At 40.1% G+C, this 26618-nt stretch overlaps 2 protein-coding genes across 8 annotated transcripts in view; one reads left to right on the top strand and one right to left on the bottom strand.

The window, feature by feature from the left end:
• Window positions 1-26618, top strand: part of LOC134211297 (protein disabled) — a 313162-nt gene that overhangs the window by 153228 nt on the left and 133316 nt on the right. The window lies entirely within an intron of this gene.
• LOC134211299 (LIM and SH3 domain protein Lasp) overlaps window positions 1-26618 on the bottom strand; it is a 185629-nt gene that overhangs the window by 80063 nt on the left and 78948 nt on the right. For both annotated transcript variants that reach the window (XM_062688037.1, XM_062688036.1), the window contains exon 2: window positions 25787-25881. In XM_062688037.1, coding sequence (XP_062544021.1) covers window positions 25787-25881 — 95 coding nt within the window. The remainder of the gene's footprint in view (window positions 1-25786; window positions 25882-26618) is intronic.

A 26618-nucleotide genomic window follows, 5' to 3' on the forward strand; every position in this document is an offset into this window, starting at 1 on the left:
AAAATCATCATCGGTGACATGAACGCTCAGGTAGGAAGGTAGGAAATGTATAGACCGGTCATCGGACCGGATAGTCTGCATACCGTATCGAACGACAACGGCCAACGATGCATAAACTTTGCAGCCTCCCGCACTTTCTTCCCCCGCAAGAATATCCACAAGGCCACATGGAAATCACCTAATCAAGTAACGGAAAACCAAATCAACCACGTTCTAATCGACGGTAAATTCTTCTTCGACATCACGAACGTACGCACTTACCGCGAATATTGACTCCGACCAGTACCTCGTTGCAGTATGTCTACGCTCAAAACTCTCGACGGTGTACAACACGCGTCGGAGTCGCCCGCCGCGGCTGAACATTGGGCGGCTACAAGACGGTAGACTAGCCAAGACTACGCGCAGCAGCTGGAAGTGGCACTCCCAACGGAAGAGCAGCTAGGCGCAGCGTCTCTTGAAGATGGCTGGAGAGATATTCGATCCGCCATTGAAAGCACCGCAACCGCTGCACTAGGCACGGTGCTCCCGGATCAGAGAAACGACTGGTATGACGGCGAATGTGAGCAGCTAGTTGAGGAGAAGAACTCGATTTTTCGGAGGAAAGAGCGCCAGCAGGAAGAAGAAGACGTTTAAAGAGACGGAGCAACTGTACCACGCTAATAACGCGCGAAAGTTCTATGAGAAGTTAAACCGTTCACGTAAGGGCCACGTGCCACGTGTAAGGACATAAAGGGGAACATTCTTACAAACGAGCGAGATGATCCAAAGGTGGCGGCTGCACTTTGAAGGGCACCTGAATGGCGATGCGGCAGACAACTGTGGCGGTATGGTAATGAACCTAGGAGCACGCGCGCAGGACATACGACTTCCGGCTCCGAATCTCCAGGAAATCCAGGAGAAGATCTGCTGGCTGAAAACAACAAAGCCCCTGGAGTTGACCAACTGCCAGGAGATCTGTTTAAACACAGTGGTGAGGCACTGGCTAGGGCGCTGCACTGGGTAATTACCAAGGTTCGGGAGGATGAAGTTTTGCCGCAGAAGTGGATGGAAGGTGTCGTGTGTCCCATCTACAAAAAGGGCGATAAGCTGGATTGTAGCAACTACCACGCAATCACATTGCTGAACGCTGCTTACAAGGTACTCTCCAAAATTTTATGCCGCCGACTAACGCCAATCGCAAGAGAGTTCGTGGGGCAGTACCAGATGGGATTTATGTGTGAACGCTCTACCACAGATCAGGTGTTCGCCGTACGTCAGGTATTGCAGAAATGACGCGAACACAACGTGCCCACACATCATCTATTTATCGACTTTAATGCCGCGTATGATACAATCGATCGGGACCAGCTATGGCAACTTATGCACGAAAACGGGTTTCCGGATAAACTGATACGGTTGATCAAGGCAACGATGGATCGTGTGATGTGCGTAGTTCGAGTTTCAGGATCATTCTCGAGTTCCTTCGAAACGCACAGAGAGTGACGGCAAGGTGATGGTCTTTCGTGTCTGCTATTCAACATCGCATTGGAGGGGGTAATACGAAGGGCAGGGATTGACACGAGTGGCACGATTTTCACGAAGTCCGTCCAGTTATTTGGTTTCGCCGACGACATTGATATTATGGCACGTAACTTTGAGAGGATGGAGGAAGCCTACATCAGACTGAAAAGCGAAGCTAAATTGGATTGGACTAGTCATCAACACGTCGAAGACGAAGTACATGATAGGAAGAGGCTCAAGAGAGGTCAATGTAAGCCACCCATCACGAATTTCTATCAGTGGTGACGAAATCGAGGTGGTTGACGAATTCGTGTACTTGGGCTCACTGGTGACCGTCGATAACAAAACCAGCAGAGAAATTCGAAGACGCATCATGGCTGGAAATCGTACGTACTTTGGACTCCGCAAAACGCTCCGATCGAATAGAGTTCACCGCCGTACCAAACTGACTATCTACATAACGCTTATTAGACCGGTAGTTCTCTACGGACACGAGACCTGGACGATGCTCGTGGACGACCAACGCACACGCATCTATAGTAGGGTGCAGATGGCGGACGGTACGTGGAGGTCGCGAATAAACCACGAGTTGCATCAGCTGTTGGGAGAACCATCCATCGTTCACACCGCAAAAATCGGAAGACTGCGGTGGGCCGGACACGTAGCCAGAATGTCGGACAGTAATCCGGTGAAAATGGTTCTCGACAACGATCCGACGGGAACAAGAAGGCGAGGTGCACAGCACAGGATCGATCAGGTGGAGGACTATTTGCGGACCCTCCGCAGACTGCGTTATTGGCGACGTGCAGCCATGGATCGAGCTCAATGCAGGAAACTTTTATGTACAGCACAGGCCACTCTGGCCTTAGTCTGGTAATAAATAAAATTAAAAAAATCACGTCCTCAGTTTATACAGCGCGCTAAGGATTAGTTAAGGATCTCATTGAATAAAAATTTGCTTTAAGCTGTAGCTGCGATTATGATCTTCTCCTTGATAATTGCAGGAACTATTTTTCAAATAGGGGTACTTGTAATTGACTTTGAAATTTGAAGCGGCCAAAACTTTTTATATTTAGCCTATTTCGTTCAACTGCCGGATAACAAGAAATTCTGTCTATGTTGGTAGAATCATACTCGGATTTCTATAGGGTAACCGTACCCTTAGTGGAGGTAGCACCAATAGTGGAGGTAGTGGGGTTTTGATAAGATTTATCATATTTATAGACTTTACGATGGTTTCAGTTGATGCGTCGTGCTTTAAATATCCTTTTAAATGCAACTTACCTTAAGATTTCGCTTGATAAACTATTGAAAACAATGATTTTCCTTAACAAAATTGACTCCCTTGCACCTATAGTGGTGCAACTGTACCAATAGTGGCGAGTCTCATAAGAAACCAATGGATAGCAGCACTATAGGAACCAAAATTAATTTTTACCGCCACTAAAGGAACAGTGTACCCATAGTGGTGCAAGCAATATTTGGTAATTGTTGATGTTAAATAACATCTATCTCATTTTTGTTATCAAATTTATTAGTAGGGTAACGGCTCAAACCTTGGCCCATTATGCTACGGTTGAGCACATTTATCGTTATAAATCTTTATATATTGCATTTCCAACCAGAATTATTCCACCAGCCGAATTGCTTACATTTGGTTTTGACGCCAAGTAGCAAAAAACGACGATGAATGTCCGCACTATCTCATTAAAACCAGCGAAAGTTTCGAGAGAAATGGACAAAATGTCGGCATCCTTGTCCCTATCAGGTGGATAATTTTTCAGCCCACTTGGGACGAGTGATTGTTGATTTCGAACATACGAGAGATAAAGATGGGTTGCTGTTTATAGTACCAATCATTTTGCTTGTGTTGAATAAAGGCAGCATGCAAACAAATAGAGAAAACCAAATAATCTTACTGAGCGTGAATTCTAATTGGTTGCATGTAAAATACTACCACACTGATTGTGAGAGTGCGTTTCAGATTCCCCCAATAGCACGCTTATCAAGGACATGCTAACGAAAATACTATTATATGAATCATTTATTTCCCAAATATTTACCATATTTGCAAGTGAAGAAGTTTAGAAAAATGAAAACTGTATTAAAAAATTCTATTGCAAAAAGGCTACATGTTCTAGCCCTCATGTTGTGCCTTCAAACAAATTGCATACGGTAATTATTGGCTGCCGCATAATTTAGAGATTTACTGCTAGTTGAAACCATGGCAGTTGTGTTGCTCTCGCTCTCGCGATACTCTCAAAGAAACTTTTTTCCAAAACGTAAACAATGCTTTAGGTGGGGATGATGCATAACGCACTACTGAAGAAAGCCAATTGTAAAACTTATTCTAGGCAATTCCTTGCTTTGTACTGTGCATAAACAGTTATAACTGTTTACTACTACCTGATATTATTACACAATTATTCATAAATACAATTATTGGATGCCTGTTTTTAACTCTGCCTGCATTGAAGTTTCATGATTGGTACGTGCGTTTGATTCCACTCCTCTCTATATCGATCAGCTGTTGTGAATCCTCTCAAAACTCTCACGTGTTTCAACTTCCCGAGTTGAAAGAATACTTTTTCGGTATCATTTTACAGATCAAAATACTTTTTGCAAGCAATAATAAATCTAAATTATGATGAAGGTATTCGTCAAGTAATTTGAATTCCCATGAAATGACGTTGAAAGTTTATTAAATGAAACATACGATCCATTGTATCTTTCCATTATTAAATGAAAAAATGTTTGTAGGATTCGTGCGAAAGATGATAAAACTAAATATTCTTACACTAATTGAATCATTTATTTGCGAAATTATGAAGAAAATTGTGTATCGAACCACGAAAGGTTGATGCTTGAATCGTGTTTGGAAGCCGTAAGGTAGGCAATTATTTTTGGTATGTTCTGCGAATGAAAGCGATTATATCGTGATTCGAGAAAAGCATCATGAGGGCCCATTTACAAACAAAATGACGTTTTAGGTTGTGGGAAGGTAGGGGAAGTGGGGGTAACACGCCCATAGGGGTTAAAACGCGCCACCCCTGAATAAGGTTAAATATCCCCATTGTGATTATTTTAAATAGTCTATACGATGAATCAATGAAAAATATTGCCATTGGATACATATATTTCATGATTTTTCTCTAGTTACACATGAAAAACTCGAAAAAATGATTTTTGCGTGTTTTGATGCAATTCTAGCTCGGTGAAATTTAGTCTTTCTATCGCTGTTATTCATTGGTAAATTGAAAATTGAGCCATGAGCCATGCTGCTTACTCGTGTTCTTTATGTTCCACACGAAATCGTCGTCAAAATTGGTCTTAAAACGATTTGATGGGCCTTCAAACTTCTGAGGTCGGTGTGGGGCAGTACGCCCATGCTCATTTCGTATGACCGAAACAGCTGAAACATTCGGTTAATTGCCTTAATGTAGGCAATTAAAATGAAAATCAGTACGATAAACACATGCGCGTTTTAACCCATCCACTGGCGCATCTCACCCGCATGGTTTCAAAATCAATATTTTTCGGGAGCATTTTTAAAAATCAAATTTCTGTGCAATAAAATGTACAATTAGATATCTGTCATCGGTAGTCAGTCGCAGATATGCTGTTTTTTAGTATGCGCTGATGAAAACTGGCTGAAATGGTGGTTTTCATTGATAAAAATGGCATTTTCCTTAACGTGGGCGTCCTACCCCAGTTCCCCTACTTTTAAGGACTTTATAAATTTCAGAACCCTACCATACATGAAGCATTACTAGAGGCTTGGTGTGAGTTGAGTTTAGCGTTATGTAATTTGCGAATGAAACTTAACCGCTGAGTGGCAATCATGGCATGGGATATTCTATCTGCAGCTTTCGGTTATTTTCTCCAGTACGGGTTATTGGTGAGAATGTTTTGATTTTAGAGTTTCACCTATACTAACGTAGTGCTACAAATCGAAAGCGCATGCCACCATTTGGCTACGGGTGTCCCCAGTATTGTCCAAAAAGTTTTGGTTAATTATGTCGCTATACTAATGTAAATTGTAAAATAAAAATGATAGCTGACATAGTGTGGTTGTTGTCAATTCATCTGATGTGCGAAAACAGGTATGTTCATTCAGAAAACTCTTTTATTGGGCAAAAGAAAAACTCTAGCACAGCCAGCCTGCATAAGTCAACGAAACATGGCTGCTAAAAACCGAGTCAAAGTGATTTTTCACGCAAGATAATTGCTTTTAATAGTTTAAGAAGTGTATAAATTTAGAGTTATGAAGCAGATATATGTTTGATACACTTTTCTAAAGAAGCAGTGGTTAATATCTCCCTACAAATCGACGTATTATCGCTGAAATATTGAATAATTTGCGTGATGAGCCAATGTTACATCCAGGGCCAACATTACCGCCGGTTACCCTATATCTATTGATTAAGATAATAAAGCAGTAAATTTCCCATAATTATCCATTTTTAAAAAATATTTGCTTTTGTGGATCTACTAATACCTCCACTATTGGTACCGTTACCCTAATTGAGGTTTTATGCGTGAGCTAACTCGGTCTTGCGAGTTGCAATTCTACTGGGAGAGCATTACACTAGAGTTTTTCGTGTCGAATCGCATCGTTTCGCTCATTCGCCGAAAATTATTTTGCCACAAAAGGCGTATAGATTCATTATCCATAGTTTAAGGCAAAGAAAGTTAAATCATTGAATTCAGCAAAGAAAAAAACGTAAAATTCATGCAATGATGCAAAAAATGCAATATTGACCAAAATAGTTCCCGAAATTCAAGGATAAACAATTACGGCCGTTGGAATTATTATTATTTTTAGATGTTTGTTTCGGTGAATTTTAATACTTTTTATGTATTTTTAACATATTGATTCTATAATTAATACAGTGCTTTTCTTTGAACACCTTTCGATACTACACTATGCACTCAACTCTTTGCTTCAAATTACATCAATAAGGAAAACGTATCAAATTGACTAATGACTTCACGTGCGACTAATAGCCCATTTCATCGAGGCTCGTGCGCATTACGCTTTGCATTGGGTATCTTATTTGTTGGAGGGCCTTCAACTTATTCCTCGTCTGCTATCCTCCTAGCTTTCCCTTGGGTACTGACAGTGAATCAAGCAAATCAAGGCAAAAGTAATATCATTTTTCACTTCTCCACTTATCACACCGGTCAGCTTTTCATTACAACTTTGATACGATCCACTCGGTCTGGCGCTGTTGTTGTTTCTATTCCTATGGCTATGTAGATTTGGTTTCCCGTTTCGCGAACAAGAGCAATAGAAATCGAAAGTGCGATGGGCATGACACTAAAGGAACGCCCTATAGCGGGGGTTCAATTACCACGTGTCAAGTCCGAGCCGGAATCAAATCAAGAGCGTTGTTGAAAAGGGAAAGTTTAGGTAGATTATTACATCGACAGATGAGCTTTTTAGGCGATGTAGAGAGAAATTTGAAAGCAATCAAATCAAACTGATACGGCAAATTTAGTTAAATAACATTAGTCGAAATTGCGCAATTTGCACCAACGTAAAATAATGATAACATAACCCTGGTGAAAATAAGACAAAGTGTCTCAATGGAAAACGCAACTGAAATTAGATTCAAAATAAGAGCTAACAGCTCACAGTATGGCATATTCCATATCATAGCTCTTTAAAGTTGTACAATGAATAAACTGAACTTCGGAACGAACGGATTCGGTAGGATATGCATTGAGAACGTCTACAAATACTGTCAAACCTCCATGAGTTGATATCGAAGGGGCCATCGACTCATGGAAATATCGATATGAAGAACAGAAAATAGATAATCCTTGGAAAGCTCTTTGGTGGAACCATAACAGTAATCCGGAAAATATTTTTTAATCTTCGGTCCTATATAAATACAAATTAATTTAGTCGTCCTCCTTCCTGGCGATTTAACTCACGAACAGGTAAACCGATTTGCAAGATTTTTTTCCATAATCGATTTGTTATAGGGTCCGCAAGGTTTGTATATACAAAAAGTTGGTGAATTTACCGGGGAAAGGTGAAAAAAATCATAAGATTACAATTATGGGTCAGTTGCTGAGAAAAGCAACTACACGGAAATTGACTAGAGTGTGGTGAGGCAAATAGTTAAGCCGGGCAAAGCTGGGTACTTTTCACTAATATGAAATATTTTGCTTCTATGAGTCGATATCGAGTCATAGAGCATCGACTCATGGAGGTTTGACTGTATTAAAAATGCATAGTATATTGGAATACGAACAGAATAATATACACACTTAATGTTTTCACCGAGGTCTTGGCTTTTTTGATTAATTTTTCACGAGGCGAGCATCAACGATTCCCAGTAATTATGTTTCTACTGGAACTCAGTGAACGAAACATGCTATTTGTCCGAAGTTCAGTTCTGAAGTTTACTTCGCTACACTGCCGTTATACGCATAACTACCCCATGGCCATAGGAATTCCAGCAAACATGGAACGAATATATGCGTATAATGACGACAGTACAGCTGTGCCCGGTATAACCAAGTTCAAGAAAGCAAAATTTAGTGTGTACAAACAAGACATTCAGATTCAGATTTTAAACCGACCTTAGTTTTTCCAGCTAACTAAATAATAAAAATTAACAAATGATGAAACATGATGATGAGTTGTCTTTTCGCGTTGCAAAAAGGTTCTTTTCACTGGGGCATAATTAATTTTAAAAATTTCGGTGAGTAACGTGAGTTTAAATAATTTTCAAATAAACCTTTCCAAAAAAAAACACACAAGATGTATACAATAACTATTTGATATAGACTAACACAGAAAAATCGTTCCTGGAGGGTTTAAGACAAAAATACAGTCTTAGTCTATTGATTACATACATACTCAATACTTATATCGTCCAATAGTACAGTAAATTGAATCCAATGGTTTGTTGTTCCGGCTCAAATGTACGCCAGACAGGGCGCAACTAGAGATTATAATAATTGAGGTTCTCTGGCACTTTTGTGTCACCAACCACACCGGTCGTTTGCTGTAGCACTCCACATCTGTATGAAGCGCATTTATTCAATTTACTGCTGATTTTGCCCATGAAATAAAAACATATGGAATGGATGGACCGTAGCTACATGATGGTGACCGGTTTGGAACTACAAGCCGGTGACGCCAACGGCTTCGAACGAATCCGACGACAAGTATGATTCCGATACAGATGATGATGACGACGGCGACGGCGGTAATTGTGGGTATATGCATGGTCGTATAGGGACCCAGTGCCACACAGGGCCACGAGCTAGACGACATGCCGTTCGAGTGGAGTACTGACTGAGGCTGCTCAAAAGCAGAAAACAGAAAGCAAACGCACATGATGTGTATGCGAAATGTATGTCAGAAACGTGAGTGTGCGCTGAAAAATTGTTCCTCTGTTTATGCAGATTGATTGGGGTAGATGGCTCCGATGAACGAGTGCGCTCCATCAAAGGCCATAATGCTATGGAAGTAGGACGGATCCTTGCGATGCGGTGTGGGTGACTTTTGACCTACGTGCCATCTCAAAATATGCAAAAGCCAATTGAATGCAATGAAACCACATTTCGTAAAACATTTGATTAGTTTACATGTTTTCTAGCAACCCATTGAATTCCAGAGAAACCATTCTAGATTATAAAATCCACTTTCGTGCATCTCCGAGTGAAAGCTTGTGACAACTCTCTGGAAAAGCCTTGAGGTGGTGAAGTTAAATGGGTGCTTAATTGACCATTATGCAACTCAAATGGGTCGCAATTGAGTACTTTAATGGCTACTAAAGCACCCATTTCGTTGGTATGAAAAAATAGGCCGATTCCATCACTAAAATATGATTGTAAAACCAGGTATTCTGATCCGGAATTGATATTTCTATTGTTGCTGTTTTCATAAAATTTGTTCGTTATAAAATATTTCTGTATGTCGATTTTTAAAAGCATGGTTGTAAATACCCTCTTTTGATGGTTTAATAGAAAAATACATTTCGGCGGTTTTAAGATTTGGTGCAATTTTTTTTTCTTTCTTTTTTATTGACATTACATCCCTTAACTGGGACAGAGCCGCCTCGCAGCTTAGTGTTCATTAAGCACTTCCACAGTTATTAACTGCGAGGTTTCTAAGCCAGGTTACCATTTTTGCATTCGTATATCATGAGGCTAGCACGATGATACTTTTATGCCCAGGGAAGTCGAGACAATTTACAATCCGAAAATTGCCTTGACCGGCACCGGGAATCGAACCCAGCCACCCTCAGCATGGTCTTGCTTTGTAGCCGCGCGTCTTACCGCACGGCTAAAGAGGGCCCCTAAATAGAACTTAGAAAACTTAAGAATTTTAAACAGGATTTAAATGTTCAGAAATTTGAATTAAAAAATATAAAACTCTGAATTTGTATCATATTTTCCACTGGTCCACAGGGTGTGTTGTGTAACTGTTCTATGTTTTGTCTAATGCTAGATATTACGTTGGAAACGGTATTTTTTTTCTTTATTTCTTTTAAATCATTCCAAACAATATATGTATAAAAAAATCTAGTGTATTGTGTTTTGTAAGGCCAATTAGAAGGAAAATAATAATAATAATAAATAGATATAATAATAATTTATAAAATATAAAAATAAAAATAAACTATTAGTAAATTAGTAAAACTAAAATAACAAAAGAAAAAATCTTCGAATTTGTTAAAGAATGTCTAAGAAATGGCATTACCTCATTCACACAACCCCAGTAACATTTTGGTTTTATAATGGTTTTAAGGCACTCTTGTAGAGCTTGTAGAGACCATTATTTGTCTTCAAGAGCGTTATAAAACTAAAAATGTTACTTGGGAATCCAAATCATTTGTATAGAAAATGAAAATGAGTTAAAAAAATTGATTCATAGTGTTTTCTACCTAGTTTTGTCTATTTCTAGAACTTTAAACAAAAAAAATACAACCTTCTAAGATAAGATTAAAAAATTCGCCCGAATTTTTTTCAAAATTCAAATGTGCAGCTGACTCTTAAATGACAGCATTTCCATACCTCCAATATGCAATTTGTGCATAACCGAGTGGGTATTGTTCACCGATCTACTCCCGGAGCGACCATCATCGTCATTTAACACCAACGCTTGTTGCCTGCTGCCGGCCAGCTACTGCCGTTTGCCATTGCATTGTGTTCTTCGACGGCGTCGCAACGACAGCTGCAGCAATAACCGCTCGGGGAGTTATAAATCTTCATAAGAGATGCGTGCTGACCCGGGATCTCGAGGTTTGACCGATAATCGGTTTCGCTTTCACTGACTAATGCTAAGCACCGCCGCGCGTGTATCGTATCAGTTTAGCTTAGCCCCAGCAGTATGTGATGGAAAGAAGATTCTCCTAAACAGTGTCGTTTACTGGAGGGGTTTCGGTTGATCGTTACTAAATTTAATTAAAGCCATAACTGTAAATTTCGTCGGATGTATAGAATTCGGTATGAGAACTATGCGTACCTTCAATGGCAGACATAAAATACAAGATGCGGCAGCGTGCTAATTGACTCACCGAAGAGGGCAACACTTCACGACGAATGGGGATATGAAATACTGAGAATTTACGAGTTTGTTCAACAAATTCAATGTCTCTATGTATGTATAGGGATCATTATTTCTATTTGCGCACATAAATATTAATTTGCCTATTTTGATTAGAATATGACTAACCATAGCAGCACATAGCACACGACATAACAATCGTATGATTTCTAGATGGTGCTTAAAAAACTGAACGCAAAGGCTACAGTCGTTGAGATTAAAATGCGTCATAGACGGTAGACGGGAAAAAGTGTTTTATTGAAGAAAGACGTAGCTATTTCATCTAAAAGATAAACAAATAGTGAATATTTCGTACAGGTTTCATAGAATGATTTTTAAGAAACGTTATTTGATCGTTAGCATAAAGTCTCTCAAATGTATTAAAAAAAATGCCTTATATGGGGTCACAAAACGATTCTGAACTATGCTCGACGAACTGAAGCCATACAATCTAAGTATTCTCTAGTGGATTGAACCGAACACCCATTGCACGTAGTAATAATCACCTACAAATTGCGACGACCATTTACAGTCATCATAAAACACTGGCTGACGACGGCGCAAGATCACGACTTGATCGCCGGTGCATGGTCAATTTAAACCCGAATATGGATCGCTGTTCTACAGACAAACTAGTTCCATGCGTTATTTATTACCACCACGATTTACCAAACAACTGACCGGCTACAGCACAGCCAAATATGTGTAATTTAATAAAATTGATTTTCCCGCATCAAAGTGGTCTCCGCTTCTAAACGTTAAGTAGGCAACTGTATCCATATGAATACTTCACCTTCACCTATAACCACCATTTACATGGAACTACATTTAATGGACGGTCAGTCGACATGCTTCTAATGATATCGAAAGTACTCTAAAGCTTTTTTCTTTATTTGACGAAATTAAAAGAAAATTAGCACAGTTGACAATCTGAAAACATGAAAGTTATGAAGATTGATAATAAATTGATAGCAGAGACTATTCTTCAAACAATATATTGAAAAGTTCACATAAAATTCATTAAATAAGAATTGTATATAATCAACATTGCTTGCGCATAATTGAGGGAGAAATTTGATCTTGTAAACTAATTTGCAATCATTATATTTATGTTTTGCAAAGAATGTATTGTGTTTCAGAAAACTATACATTTTTTTTTATTACCCTTAGTGTAATAGTGTCTGTAGAATTTTAACAAAAACGGTAAGTCAACTCCAAAAAAAATTGAACGAAACAAAAGAGAACGTTCCGATGCAGACGTTTTCCAGTGAATTGGAATAAATTAAATAATAATACACATTTACCATTCTAACCGGCACACATGTACCGAATAGTCATTGCAATAGCCCTTTATTATGGGCAGCAGAGTGCAGCTCTGATGCGCAAAACTTACACTTATTTCCAGCTCTATCCTTCAGTTGCAGGAGACTACAACAGTACAAAGTGGCCGAGAGTCAGAAAATAAAGAGTAAGAAACACTACAGAATAAGATGGACCAGTCGGTTGGCTGAGCATCTAGCATCTAGCTGAGCATCTGAGCATCTAATATACAGGTGAATATGGTTCAAAATAGTGATACAATGCAATTGGTACAAAAAGACAAGAAGTGCAACGAGAAAGCTATACACCCTTATTCTTGTTTACGGACGAACGATACTTTCGAACGAATGCGATTCGTTCGAACCGTTTCTCCATTTGATTTTGTTGGCGTAAACGGGAATGCGTTTCAACTTTCGTTCGAAAGCACGTTCGTACGTAAACAAGAATATGTTGATAGGTAACATCTGCGACGGGACTTGCGAAGAGGAAAAAATATAACGTCATCTGCTGCCAGTCAACTGCTGTTACGAACCGTCAAATGCAGCCAGCAGCTTTTTGTGTAGAAGTATGGTTCCCAAATAGAATATTCCACATGATTTTTTTACGAATACTATTTCACTTTAACGAGTATTCCAAATCTGCCGGGTAGCTTATTGTTGATCACGTTGTTACGAAAATGTTACGAAAATAAATTTACTAGTTCGCAAATTGGCTAAACTTTCATTGATCTCAGAAGAGTCTACCCGTGGCGTAGGTAAAACAGTCAAAGAAACATTTGAAACTCGATCGTCAACTGTGATGAAACGAAGAACATGTATCAAAACAAGGGAAAAGAAGCAGCCTTTACTTTGCACCGTTCAATGCTCAAAAACGATCCATAAACTTTTAATGGCGTTACCGACTGGATTTGCTTCACTTATTCAAATTTTGGCTTTCTCAGTCTGTTGATTTAAGAACGATTATTTGTATACGTTCCCGACGTTTCGGCCGATTGGTTTTGGCCTTTCTCAACCTACCATTGAAAAAGGCCAAAACCAATTGGCCGGAACGTCGGGAACGTATACAAATAATCGTTCTTAAATCAACAGACTGAGAAAGCCAAAATTTGAATAAACGATCCATAAAAAAATGAAAAACGATCCATAAATAACATCTGAATGTTCCATAAAACGCTACCAAAAATCCATAAATTAGTTCGAGAGATTCCATTGGTTGTGGCCTTTCTTTATGGTAGCGTTTTATGGAACATTCAGATGTTATTTATGGATCGTTTTTCATTTTTTTATGGATCCGTTTATTATTGTTTATATGCAAAAGTATGTTTTGCCGTTTAAGCGTCTTTGCAAGTCTCGTCTCAATGTGAAATTACACATATTTCAATCTAATGATTTCAAAGGTGGTAGGTCATTTGGCATAAAGTCGTTTGCATAATGCCGTTTGGTATAACAGCCGTTTGACATAATGGCCGTTTGGAATTATGGTCATTTGGTATAATAGTTGTGTAATCACCGATTTCGGAACGGTGGTAGGTCATTTGGCGTAATTTCGTTTGGCATAAAGGTCGTTTGGCATAATGTATTTGTGTAATCAACGATTTCGGAACTTATGTATAATCTGTTCAATTATTTATAATTATTATCGCTTGAACAACAAGGGGGCTCCCGTAGCGTAGTTGGCTACACGTTCGCCTTACAAGCGAATGCTCATGGGTTCGATTCCCAGCCCCTCCACCAAACCCTCGTCAGTCGCCGGATGCACAGCCGTTATGGTTGCGTATTGGGGAGCGCCCTTACCGTTACGACTGCCTGATGACGACTGACAAATTGTTTTTCTCGGAGGCATTCCTCCAACGTACCCAGATAAATGGCAACCGAACAATGCGCAACGATCGTTGAGATGGACCAACAACGACAACAACAATGATTCGGGCGGCAGAATACCACAGTAGATCTCGGCACAGTAGCTGTTAAATAACAGAGAGTGCCTACCAAATAAAGAAAGGAATAGAAAATATCGCTTGAACATTATAAGAAAGCACACTTTGTCGTGCATAAGTCTAAAAAGTATACGCTCCAAAGGATGAATTTTTCCGGCATATGACAAAAGAAGGTACGATTCCTTTTTTTTTAATAATACATTTGCCCGGCAAACACTTTGGGAGAATATATATGGTTCTTATTCTCAATGTATGCATTTATTCAGCTCTAGAAAAGGAACGACATAATTCCTTCTTTCGAAGGAGGCATTTTCCCGACATAAGGCAAGAGAGGATATGATTTATTCGTTCAATTAAGGCAATTGCTCGGTTTAAGACAAGGGAAAATATTATCCCTTCTTTGCAAGGATGCATTTGACCGTCATAAAGTAAAATACGGTATGGTTCTTTTATTCAATTCAAACATTTGTTCTGTTTAAGGCAAGGGAAGATATGATCCATTCGTTCTAAGAATACAAAGTAATCAAGAGTCAATCTGAGCTATTCTGTTAGATTTATTGGCATTTTGGAGCTTCGTAATCAAGTCTCCGGAGTTTGAATCATGGTGTCCGAATCCGAAATATGAATTCAATATAAGCTGCAGTCTGAAGTTCAAATTGAAATAAACTCAGATATTTTCACAAATTGCGAACAATTTATGCACTAAATCGCACATATTCATCCCATAAACTGAACATAATTGCTATACTTCATGGCTGCGATGGTAATTGGAACTGTGTAACATAAAATGTGTGTTAACAAACTGTTTATATATCGGGAAGTCTTTAAGCGTCTGAAGCTTTTTTATATATAGTAAAAATGTATGGCCAAACGAAAATAAAAGTTTTTTTTCGGGGTGAAACACTGCGTCTAATTCATTGAACTTTTGTAGTACACCCGTATCATTTGTTTAGTCTTTATATAGTTTAGTTTAGTTTAGTCCCAATCTTTTCGGGTCCGCGACTTCTTTTACGTTTAGCAAGTGGCCCACGGCCCCCTGAATTTATCAAGAAATTTATCATGAAATCAAGAATTAACATATATATTCTTTAATAATATTATTTGATTATTTATATCAGGGGCCCTCCTTAGCCGTGTGGTAAGACGCGCGGCTACAAAGCAAGACCATGCTGAGGGTGGCTGGGTTTGATTCCCGGTGTCGGTCTAGGCAATTTTCGGATTGGAAATTGTCTCGACTTCCCTGGGCATAAAAGTATCATCGTGTTAGCCTCATGATATACGAATGCAAAAATCAAATTTGATATATAAATATTGTGTATAAATAAATAAATAAATAAATAAAATGGTAACCTAGCTTAGAAACCTTGCAGTTAATAACTGTGGAAGTGCTTAATGAACACTAAGCTGCGAGGCGGCTCTGTCCCAGTGTGGGGATGTAATGCCAATGAGAAGAAGAAGAAGATATCATTCTGATATTTTATTCTTCAGCAGTGACTCATTCAGTACAATATTTGTACTTGCATTTGTGGTACCAGCTTCGATATACGAGATTGCGCGTCTGATAAAGCGAATCTAAAATCGTCCTCAATGTTTAATCTGTTTCTTGCTTTGGTCTTTATTTGGAGATGTGTTGAAATTCACTCTCGCAAAGTTATGTAGAAGCAAACGTTATTAGAATTTTTAAAGCTTGAAACGCGATTTTGGGATACATTTTGAATAATGTACATATTCAATACTGACACATTTTTTTTACACCGAGTTCAAGAGACGATGAACCATTCCGCATATCCAAATAATGAATTCATCCAATTTATTCCAATCCATTCTGAATTTCATCTGGAAGGCTAGCCAACGTAAACGAAAACGAATTGCAAACTAATGAAGCAACTTATTGAATAAGCTCAAGAAAATATCGACGAATAATTCACATCTAAGTTGATTTTTTTCAATGGAACCGCACAGTTTATCAAACATTGTAATAGAGGAACGGTTCGGCACTTCATCTTAGCTCCCATTTCCATCCCATCAAAAACAAAGCAATGAAAAGGTATGTATTTTACAGAGGCGTCGCGTCCGCATGTGCAACCTGTGCACTGCACATGTGGCAATTTTATCCCCAACATTTAAACTCTAGATAGATTTCTTTTCTTTCTTATCCAAGCATATATTTGAATTATGTGCACTTGATAGAAATTTCATGCAAATTTGACTACTGTTTTTTATAGGCGGCATGTGATGTGAGGCAACCAAATGCTGCGATGGGGGCGCGTTATATTTTTCTCTACGATACCGAACCGACCCACCGACACCACATGTTGTATCAAATCAACACGGAACTTTCAGCCGAGAACGCTTTGTCATGCATCGTACACGCATTATTTTGTATGTGTGGATCATCTGCTGTAACCGCAATCAGCGATGTAATAGATAGTCAAAGCGTTTTTCGCTGGCAGTGCACGGTTTGATGCCTATCGGGAACCGCTTCAAACAGCGCATGCGCGATTCGGTAAAGAGAGCGCGATCGGAACAAAATCGAAAGAGAAGAGTAAAACGCGCGCATTTCTGCTCCCTCAAAGCGTTCCATTACGAAAGTTCCGCTTTGTATAAGCACCGCGAAGCAAAAGCTTGATATTTCTAGATCAACATTTGAAAAGGGCGTAACAGCCAAAATTTATTCCTTTTGATTCTTTGTCTACATATATAGCTATATATGTGGACGAAGAATCAGAAGGAATAAATTTTGGCTGTTACGCCCTTTTCAAATGTTGGTCTAGATTTGATGTTAAATGGGATGGCCCGTTTACATATCCACTAATCCTGGCAACAATGTACTGACGGATAACACTAGCGCGACAATTTAAACAGAAATTGTCATCTGCTAATAAGCGTTTGCCATTAAGCCTGTTTACAAATACGATAATTATATTCGACATTGAAGTATCCGACAATATTAACATAATGTAAACAGACATTTCATCTTCTGATGAAAATCTTTATTGTCGCAGAGTTAGCAAATATGAAACGGGTCAACATTTTCAAAGAAATTCATTTCTTAAGGTTTTTTCAAGAAATCCAATATATTTAGTTAGAGAGGGAGGTACGTCAAATGTCAATGGTCCACACAAATTTAGGTAAATTTTTATGAGCAAATGTCCATGCTGATGGACGGAAAATTGTTCGACATCTGTCCTGTCCAGAATATTGATCAAAGATATAAATTGTAAATAGAATTATTATTAATTGAGAAGAGTTAAGGCTATGAATTTCATTGTTCTCTTTATTGTACAGACTTTATTTTTCTGATATGACATGCTAATTACAAATTATGATTAGTAACTTTGCATGATTGATATATTCCAATTTCCTTTTCTCTATTTAAAACTTTGTCTCATTTTACGAATAACTCAAATTAGAATTGAAAGTGCCAGCTCAATAATTTCCGAATAGATATATGTCTTATTTGTCTCATTGGGAACGATTGTGATGATAGTAATTTTTAATTTTACGAAATATCACTTTTAAGCTTAGTTAAGTTTGACCACCAGTTAGATGCAACAAAATAAGCAAACATATTGAGACACGCGCTGGAAAATGACTCGTTTATCATTTCAGGTCCCTTTTATGTGTTTTCCTCGAAATATTAAAATAGTGCACAGGTTGAAGAATTTGAAGAATTGATCACGCGACGCCTCTGGTATTTTATTTGTTTTTTTATTTTTGTGATTTTTTTCAATAGAAAGCACGCTTGTTAGCATAAAGAACCGACAAGATTGGTGCTGTAAGGTACTCCGGGACAAGTGGGACTCAAAAAACGCTAGTTTAGTAAAATTGTTAACGCTTACTTAGAAAACAGGGTATTGCAGAACATTAGCCACGGATGCATCATTATGTGCTTCCGTTGTTGAAGTGCAGACGTGATGGAAGCCATTTAATCAATTACAAAAAATTTTGGTAGTGAAAGACATAAATTCACCCCTTCAAACGGGGCAAGAGGGACCTATTCTGAGGTATGAGTAATGTCGACCTAAACTAATTAGAGGAATATTATTTATTTATTTAATTAGTTAACATCTAAACAGATAACACTGAATCAACAATTTGACGCCACAATGCACGGTTCGAGGCCGCATCTCTCCATCCTCGGATACACCCCACGCTCGCCAAGTCGTTCTGCACCTGGTCTGCCATCTCGCTCGCTGCGCTCCACGCCGTCTCGTACCTGCCGGATCAGAAGCGAACACCATCTTTGCAGGGTTGCTGTCCGGCATTCTTGCAACATGCCCTGCCCATCGTACCCTTCCGGCTTTAGCTACCTTCTGGATACTGGGTTCGCCGTAGAGCTAGGCGAGCTCATGGTTCATTCTTCGCCGCCACACACCGTCTTCTTGCACACCGCCAAAGATGGTCCTAAGCACCCGTCTCTCGAATACTCCGAGTGCTTGCAAGTCCTCCTCGAGCATTGTCCATGTTTCATGTCCGTAGAGGACAACCGGTCTTACAAGCGTCTTGTACATGACACATTTGGTGCGGTGGCGAATCTTTTCGACCGCAGTTTCTTCTGGAGCCCGTAGTAGGCCCGACTTCCACAGATGATGCGCCTTCGTATTTCACGACTAACGTTGTTGTCAGCCGTTAGCAAGGATCCGAGGTAGACGAATTCCTCGACCACCTCGAAAGTATCCCCGTCTATCGTAACATTGCTTCCCAGGCGGGCCCTGTCGCGCTCGGTTCCGCCCACAAGCATGTACTTTGTCTTTGACGCATTCACCACCAGTCCAACTTTTGTTGCTTCACGTTTCAGGCGGGTATACAGTTCTGCCACCTTTGCAAATGTTCGGCCGACAATGTCCATGTCATCCGCGAAGCAAATAAATTGACTGGATCTGTTGAAAATCGTACCCCGGCTGTTACACCCGGCTCTCCGCATGACACCTTCTAGCGCAATGTTGAACAACAGGCACGAAAGTCCATCACCTTGTCTTAGTCCCGGCGCGATTCGAACGAACTGGAGTGTTCGCCCGAAATCTTCACACAGTTTTGCACACCATCCACCGTTGCTTTGATCAGTCTGGTAAGCTTCCCAGGGAAGCTGTTCTCGTCCATAATTTTCCATAGCTCTACGCGGTCTATACTGTCGTATGCCGCCTTGAAATCAACGAACAGATGGTGCGTTGGGACCTGGTATTCACGGCATTTTTGAAGGATTTGCCGTACAGTAAAGATCTGGTCCGTTGTCGAGCGGCCGCCAACGAAGCCGGCTTGATAACTTCCCACGAACTCGTTCACTAATGGTGACAGACGACGGAAGATGATCTGGGATATCACTTTGTAGGCGGCATTATGGATGGTGATCGCTCAAAAGTTCTCACACTTTAATTTGTCGCCTTTCTTGTAGATGGGGCATATAACCCCTTCCTTCCACTCCTCCGGTAGCTGTTCGGTTTCCCAGATTCTGACTATCAGTTTGTGCAGGCAAGTGGCCAGCTTTTCCGGGCCCATCTTGATGAGCTCAGCTCCGATACCATCCTTACCAGCTGCTTTATTGGGCTTCAGCTGTTGAATGGCATCCTTAACTTCCCTCAAGGTGGGGGCTGGTTGGCTTCCATCGTCCGCTGAACTGACGTAGTCATCTCCTCCGCTGCCTTGACTTTCACTACCTGTAATCTCAGCGCCATTCAGATGTTCCTCGTAGTGCTGCTTCCACCTTTCGATCACCACACGTTCGTCCGTCAAGATGCTCCCATCCTTATCCCGGCACATTTCGGCTCGCGGCACGAAGCCTTTGCGGGATGCGTTGAGCTTCTGATAGAACTTGCGTGTATCTTGAGAACGGCACAGCTGTTCCATCTCCTCGCATTCCGCTTCTTCCAGGCGGCGTTTCTTCTCCTGAAAAGGCGGGTCTGCTGTCTCCGCTTCCGTCTATAACGTTCCACGTTCTGCCGGGTACCTTGCTGCAGCGCGACCGCCCGCGCTGCATCCTTCTCCTCCAGAATCTGTTTGCACTCTTCGTCGAACCAATCGTTCCGTCGACTTCGTCCCACATACCCGACGTTGTTCTCCGCTGCGTCGTTAATGGCTGCTTTGACTGTATTCCAGCAGTCCTCAAGAGGGGCCCCATCGAGCTCACCCTCTTCCGGCAACGCTGCCTCGAGATGCTGCGCGTATGCAGTAGCGACATCAGGTTGCTTCAGTCGCTCTAGGTTGTACCGCGGCGGTCGTCGGTACCGAACATTGTTGATGACGGATAGTTTTGGACGCAGTTTAACCATCACCAGATAGTGGTCAGAGTCGATGTTAGCGCCACGATATGTCCTGACGTCGATAATGTCGGAGAAGTGCCGTCCATCAATCAGAACGTGGTCGATTTGTGATTCTGTCTGCAGTGGTGATCTCCAGGTGTACCGATACGGGAGGCTGTGTTGGAAGTAGGTGCTGCGAATGGCCATATTCTTGGAGGCGGCGAAATCAATTAGTCGTAGGCCGTTTTCGTTCGTCAGCCGGTGAGCGCTGAACTTTCCAATAGTCGGTCTAAACTCCTCCTCTTGGCCAACCTGAGCGTTCAAATCTCCTATGATGATTTTGACGTCGTGGCTTGGGCAACTGTCGTACTCACGTTCCAGCTGCGCGTAGAATGCGTCCTTATCATCATCAGTGCTTCCGGAGTGTGGGCTATGGACGTTGATTATGCTGAAGTTGAAGAACCGGCCTTGATCCTCAACCTGCATATTCTTTCATTAATCGGCCACCACCCGATCACGCGCCTTTGCATATCGCCCATCACTATGAAAGCTGTTCCCAGCTCGTGTGTGTTGCCGCAGCTCTGGTAGATGGTATGATTACCTCTAAATGTTCGCGCCATTGATCCCTTCCAACAAACCTCCTGCAGCGCTACGATGCCGAATCCACGGTCCTTGAGCACATCGGCGAGTATGCGTGTGCTCCCGATGAAGTTGAAAGATTTGCAGTTCCACGAACCGTGTTTCCAATCGCTAGTCCGTTTTCGTCGCAGTGGTCTTCGCCGATGGTTCCGGTCCGTACTCTCTTGTTGATTGTTCGTTGCTTATGATTTTTTAAAGGCTGGCTTGCAGGGCCTGACACCAAACCCCCTAAATTTCCGGAGGACCATTCCTCCTTATTTCCAGTGGACCATGGTGCACAGTTTCACTTAGAGTCCCTCGCTGGCACTCGGACGATGATCAGCCGCCCCTAACATGGAGAACAGACGCTGTTGTGAGCCGATCCTGACATGGAGAACAGACGCTCAATAAGATTTGCACCTCCGGAGAGGAGCAAACCCCCCCTTCCCTGTCAGCATACGACCATAGTTCCCACCGGGGTTGGTTACCCGATCTTCCCTAAGGTTGCTCGTATCCCGGCCAGCACTGCGGGGAGGTAGGGATAGGAGTTGCTGGGTAAGAGGCTAAGGACCGCGAGATGGGGTCTATTTTATTCCTTCAGGTACGCGAAGTACCAATGGTACGCTTTACCCAGCATTTGCCGTGCCAATTAGAGGAATATATAATGTTCGATTCATAGAATTTTCAGATCATGGATAGAGGTTGGTGTTGGTTGCTTGTCGGACTTGTGTTTTTACAACAAGAAAGGGATTATAATGTTAGCAGATATGGAAACAATACAACAGCCAAATTGGCTGTTATCTTGCTTTCCATTAGCTAACTTTTGTCCAAAATGTTTTAGGTGTAAAGTATAAGCAAATCTTTATTCGCTCTACGAAAGAATATTTCTCTGTTTAGAACACATTTTTTTTTCTTAAATCAGTTCTTCAAAAGAAACGATTTTATTCAAGCGATGCGCTGTGTTGTAAATTTGTAATATAACGAAATTGCCAATTTATGTGTTAAGCACTTTATTTATCTGGAAATCTGATGCAAAGTTTGAAAATATCAATATACAAGACAATAGACAAACCTGTTGACCGATTGTAGAATAAATAGACTATTTGCATCGTAAACGGAAAAATATCGTTTTTTAATAAACTGTAAAATATGTACTTTTTAACAACGAAACCAACTATATCAACGCGCATCTGATTCAGATCCATATGATATATGAATGTCAAAGTTCTTTGTCACTAGACAACGATCTAAAAACAGTTGAAATGGCTCTATCGAAAATGTTGTTCAAATATGCCCCACTTGCCCCAATGTAAGTTAAAACTCGAGGGCAAGTGGAAATTGCAAATTTTTGCTTAAATTTGTTACCATTAAAAACGTTCATCGATTCATCGGCAGCCATAGTATCCACCTCGTATTTTCACTTGCCCCAGGGTACCTTAATTCTTTGTTTTGCGATGAGATGAATATATGTTCAGTGAGATGGAAAACGGAACAGTTCCCTTATTTCCGACATTAACTTTGCGTTGCCTGTTTTTCAACATTGCCGTTCAGCGAGTCAAGTTCGTCAACGATGTCATTGTCTGCTACGTAAGCGAGACGTTTCTGTCATCCATCTTCATTGAGGTTGGCTTCCCTAACTTTTTAAGAAAATCTAAATTCCATCCCACAAATCAAAAACGTGGTTAAAAACATTGGCTTTTGATATCCACCGTACGGCAGAGTAGAAAAGAAGGACCTCGTGATCTGCATGCATTTCTTCAGAGTTCTTTCAACAAACGGGTGTTGAAAGTTGTAGATTTGATAATGTTCACGATTCATATATTTATGAAACGGCTACTTAGTCCTAAATATTAACAACAAGTGTTTTTATTTATCCGACGTTTCAACACGGGAATTGTGTCTTCTTCGAAGGGGAAATATTGAAAAAGACACGGTGTCCAACAAATAAAATTAAAACTTACAGTCGATGCACAATCATGAAAGTTCACGATTGTTGAAGCTCACGATTCTCACGTACAGTCGATCCATAATCAGTAAAGTTCAGTTTTTTATTCGTCTTTGAAATCCTGATTTTATCCCAAGCATTGCTGTTGCACCATCCTCGAGCAGCAACTTGCTTGTGACTGAATCTGGTTACATATGAGTTGCAGTAACATATGTGAAACTTCTGTGCTGCTAGAGTCAGCAAAAACTTATTCAACTTTTTCCTACTGCAAGACACCAGATAAAAAAAGCATGTATTGTAGCTATAATTTCAAATCACTACAGCAAAAACACTCCTCTTCCAAATCTCCTGATATTGACTTAAACTAATAAATTGACATTTATTGATAATATACAAAAAATAATATAATTATACCAAAATAAGTGTTCATGGTAGTAAAAGCACAAAAAGTGTGCATTCTTTGCAAAGATTCGACGCCCCCTTGGTACGGTGTCGCAGCTCCCAAGGGGTCACGGGCTACTGGTTGGGAAATACTGGCTTAGTGCATGTCTTTCTGTTCTATTTAGCCTCATGATACACGAAGGCAAAATGCATTTACGATCATTTTAAAAATTCACTCCTAGTTCTTCTGACATTTTCGCTCAACTTAATTTGATAGTAAATACGATATTTACCCTCTATACAAATAGAAGTTTGTTTATACTCCCATATAATATCTTTCAATTTGTCCGGATTTCATTTATTGACTCGCCACTGTGTGATACTGCAACGAGACTGAACCTACATTTCACGGTCTATGTATGAAGAAAAAACGCTAACCCGTACGAGTCACATGACTTATGACTGATGGATGACGATCGGGGGTTCCATATTAAACTATACATGGAATGGTGGCGGTCGCGCTTCTGCTACACTTTAGCCAACATTGCGCGCACCACCAGCTACCATCCCATCAGCAGTGCCCGCCCGGTTCCGAAGTTGCATGAATGAAAAATGCTCCACATAAACGATGCAAAAGAGCAAACATACAATGCATGAACGAGCGGCCGGCCGCAGCGGCATCAATCTGACGTCATATATGCAACAAATCTGCATCCATTTATAGAAGCCTCCATTCACATACGTGCTGAATCGACCATATTCGGCACGGTCGTTCCGTTGCGGTGCTTCATGGGACCCAATGCTGGTGATGATGATTGAATTGCAAACTGCGCTAAGAAGTCTGTTTCCATGTGAGTGACTGTAGCAGGGATTCCTTCTCCAACCCAGCACCCAGTAATCAGAATTATTAGAGCTCTTATGTGTTGGGTGACGTGATGAAGTAGCTATTCCAGGCGATTACTATTCAAGAGTTAGTTGTAGCTATGTAGTGTATAGCAGCACCAATAGTGATGGATAGGATTTTATGATTGCAGTACGAACAACACAGTGCGATAAATCTCATAGCGTTGCAGCATTAAATTGGTTTTACAATAACTCATAGCCGAAACAGAGAATATGATTAAAAATGAAAGATACTAAGCTTCTATAACTGTATCAGTTACAGATGTTCTACAAATCTAGTTTAATGAATACACCGAAAACTCATCACTTCCAGGGCTCGCAATGTGTTCAGTAACTACTCGAGGAGGTTGATCTTATTTGTACATTTTTCACAGATAAGGTTTCTTTCGTTATAAAATGAAAATCTGGAAAACATCAGAATTAAAAACCATACGGATGACTAGTCCCAATTACGCCCGTTTTTATCATACCTAATAAGTGAGAAGAAAGTATTCACATAGCACTAACTTGACGGAAGAACTTTGACATCAGTTTGTAAGTTTATTTATGATACATCAAAGGTTAGTAATTCAAACGAGCTATGATAAATTTGACAACAGCAACTGATAATCTACTACCCAATGAGCGGAAGTATTTCCAAACAGAATTCAATATCTGTGATTGATGAAGAACCGATACAGGTGTACTGCTATGAATCAGTCATTCGTAATGTGCCCACAAATGTTGTCGTTATTGTTGTCATCGGTTGCAAATCGGTTCTCCCTCATTCAAACCCACTCACACGTTTGTTCATTATATGTAAATATGCAAACAGAACAAATGCGCAAGAATCTGCATACATCGGCAAAATTCGAATCGATCAAAGTCGAATCAAGTCGTCTACAAACACGACTCAACTGAACCGGGGTAACCCACGCTGCTCATGGATCTAAAAAAAACGTTGAATATCGAACCCACCTCATTTCCTTCATTTGCCCGGTTTTTAATATCTACTTTGATGTATTCGTCAGAACTATTCATCTTTGACCTTGAGGCTTGTTTATTGTATTCGGAGTGCGAAGTTGGATTCGCGGACATTACGCATATTTAAGTGATTCATACAGACATTAGGCATAATTAACAATTTTTCGTATTGTTCATCCTCCGTATGCTACCACCTCGATTATAAGTAAAACTATATTGGAGTTAGCAGGAATATAGTAACAATTGATTAACAGTAGAAAAATCGATTTGACTACATTTATTTGAACATCTGAACTGATTAGTTGTTGCTACTGCTTTTCAGCACCATAGATGGCAACAACTCTCAGCTAACTAACACAACACTATGAAGGTGAATCAGCTTTAGTGTAGATAGGTAGAGGTGTACTTACGCTTCGCAGTATGGAAGTTTGTTGAAACCTTTGTATGTTTTCATGTTCAGTGTCATTCCGCACTCGTGACATCGGAAACATGTTTTGTGCCATGTCTGAAAGTAGAGGTAAACAAACGAAAAAAAAGCGATTTAGTTTGTGTCGGCCCGATCACGCAAGTTATTGATCAGTGTGCGCAAAGGTGATAAATGTTTCGATTCGTGTGAGATTAGCAGCTGACAAACAAATCGCACCCATTTAGCGATAATAAGATTGGTTGAACTATTAGCCCCCCTCATGGCATTAGTAAATGTGGTATTATAAGCATCACGTGTTGATACGCTGTTGAAGTAACTGTCGATCAGCATCTGTGTTATCAGATCCATTCTATCGTGAACGTCTATGATGATTCGTCGAATGTTTACACAGAATCTCCACGATGTCTAGTACTGTTCAATACAAACTAAACAATTGGACCACACATTATATTAGTACTAGCCAGAAATGATCCATGACGGTTTCAAATATTAACTGTTAATACGAAATGTTAGAGCGTTGTTGGATACAATAGTGTACGATATTCATCTGTAAAAATTATATCGTTAACTCTAATATAGTTTGGCCATTTTTGTATTGTGCATTGAATTGTTGTCTTTCGTGGGATATAAAACAATGCAAGTATTTTGTCCATATAACAACAATAAGGCCGTTACAAATGTTTAATTAACTTTTTGTCCTACTGGACTCCGAAAGCTCAAGGGGGGGGGGGATAATAAAAAATAAATATTAAAATAAAAAAAAAATCAAAAAACTCCTCGGATTTGTTAAAGATTGTTTTGAAAATCCTCAAAAT

The sequence above is a fragment of the Armigeres subalbatus genome, chromosome 2 (genome assembly GCF_024139115.2).
Source record: "Armigeres subalbatus isolate Guangzhou_Male chromosome 2, GZ_Asu_2, whole genome shotgun sequence".
Lineage (NCBI taxonomy): Eukaryota > Metazoa > Arthropoda > Insecta > Diptera > Culicidae > Armigeres > Armigeres subalbatus.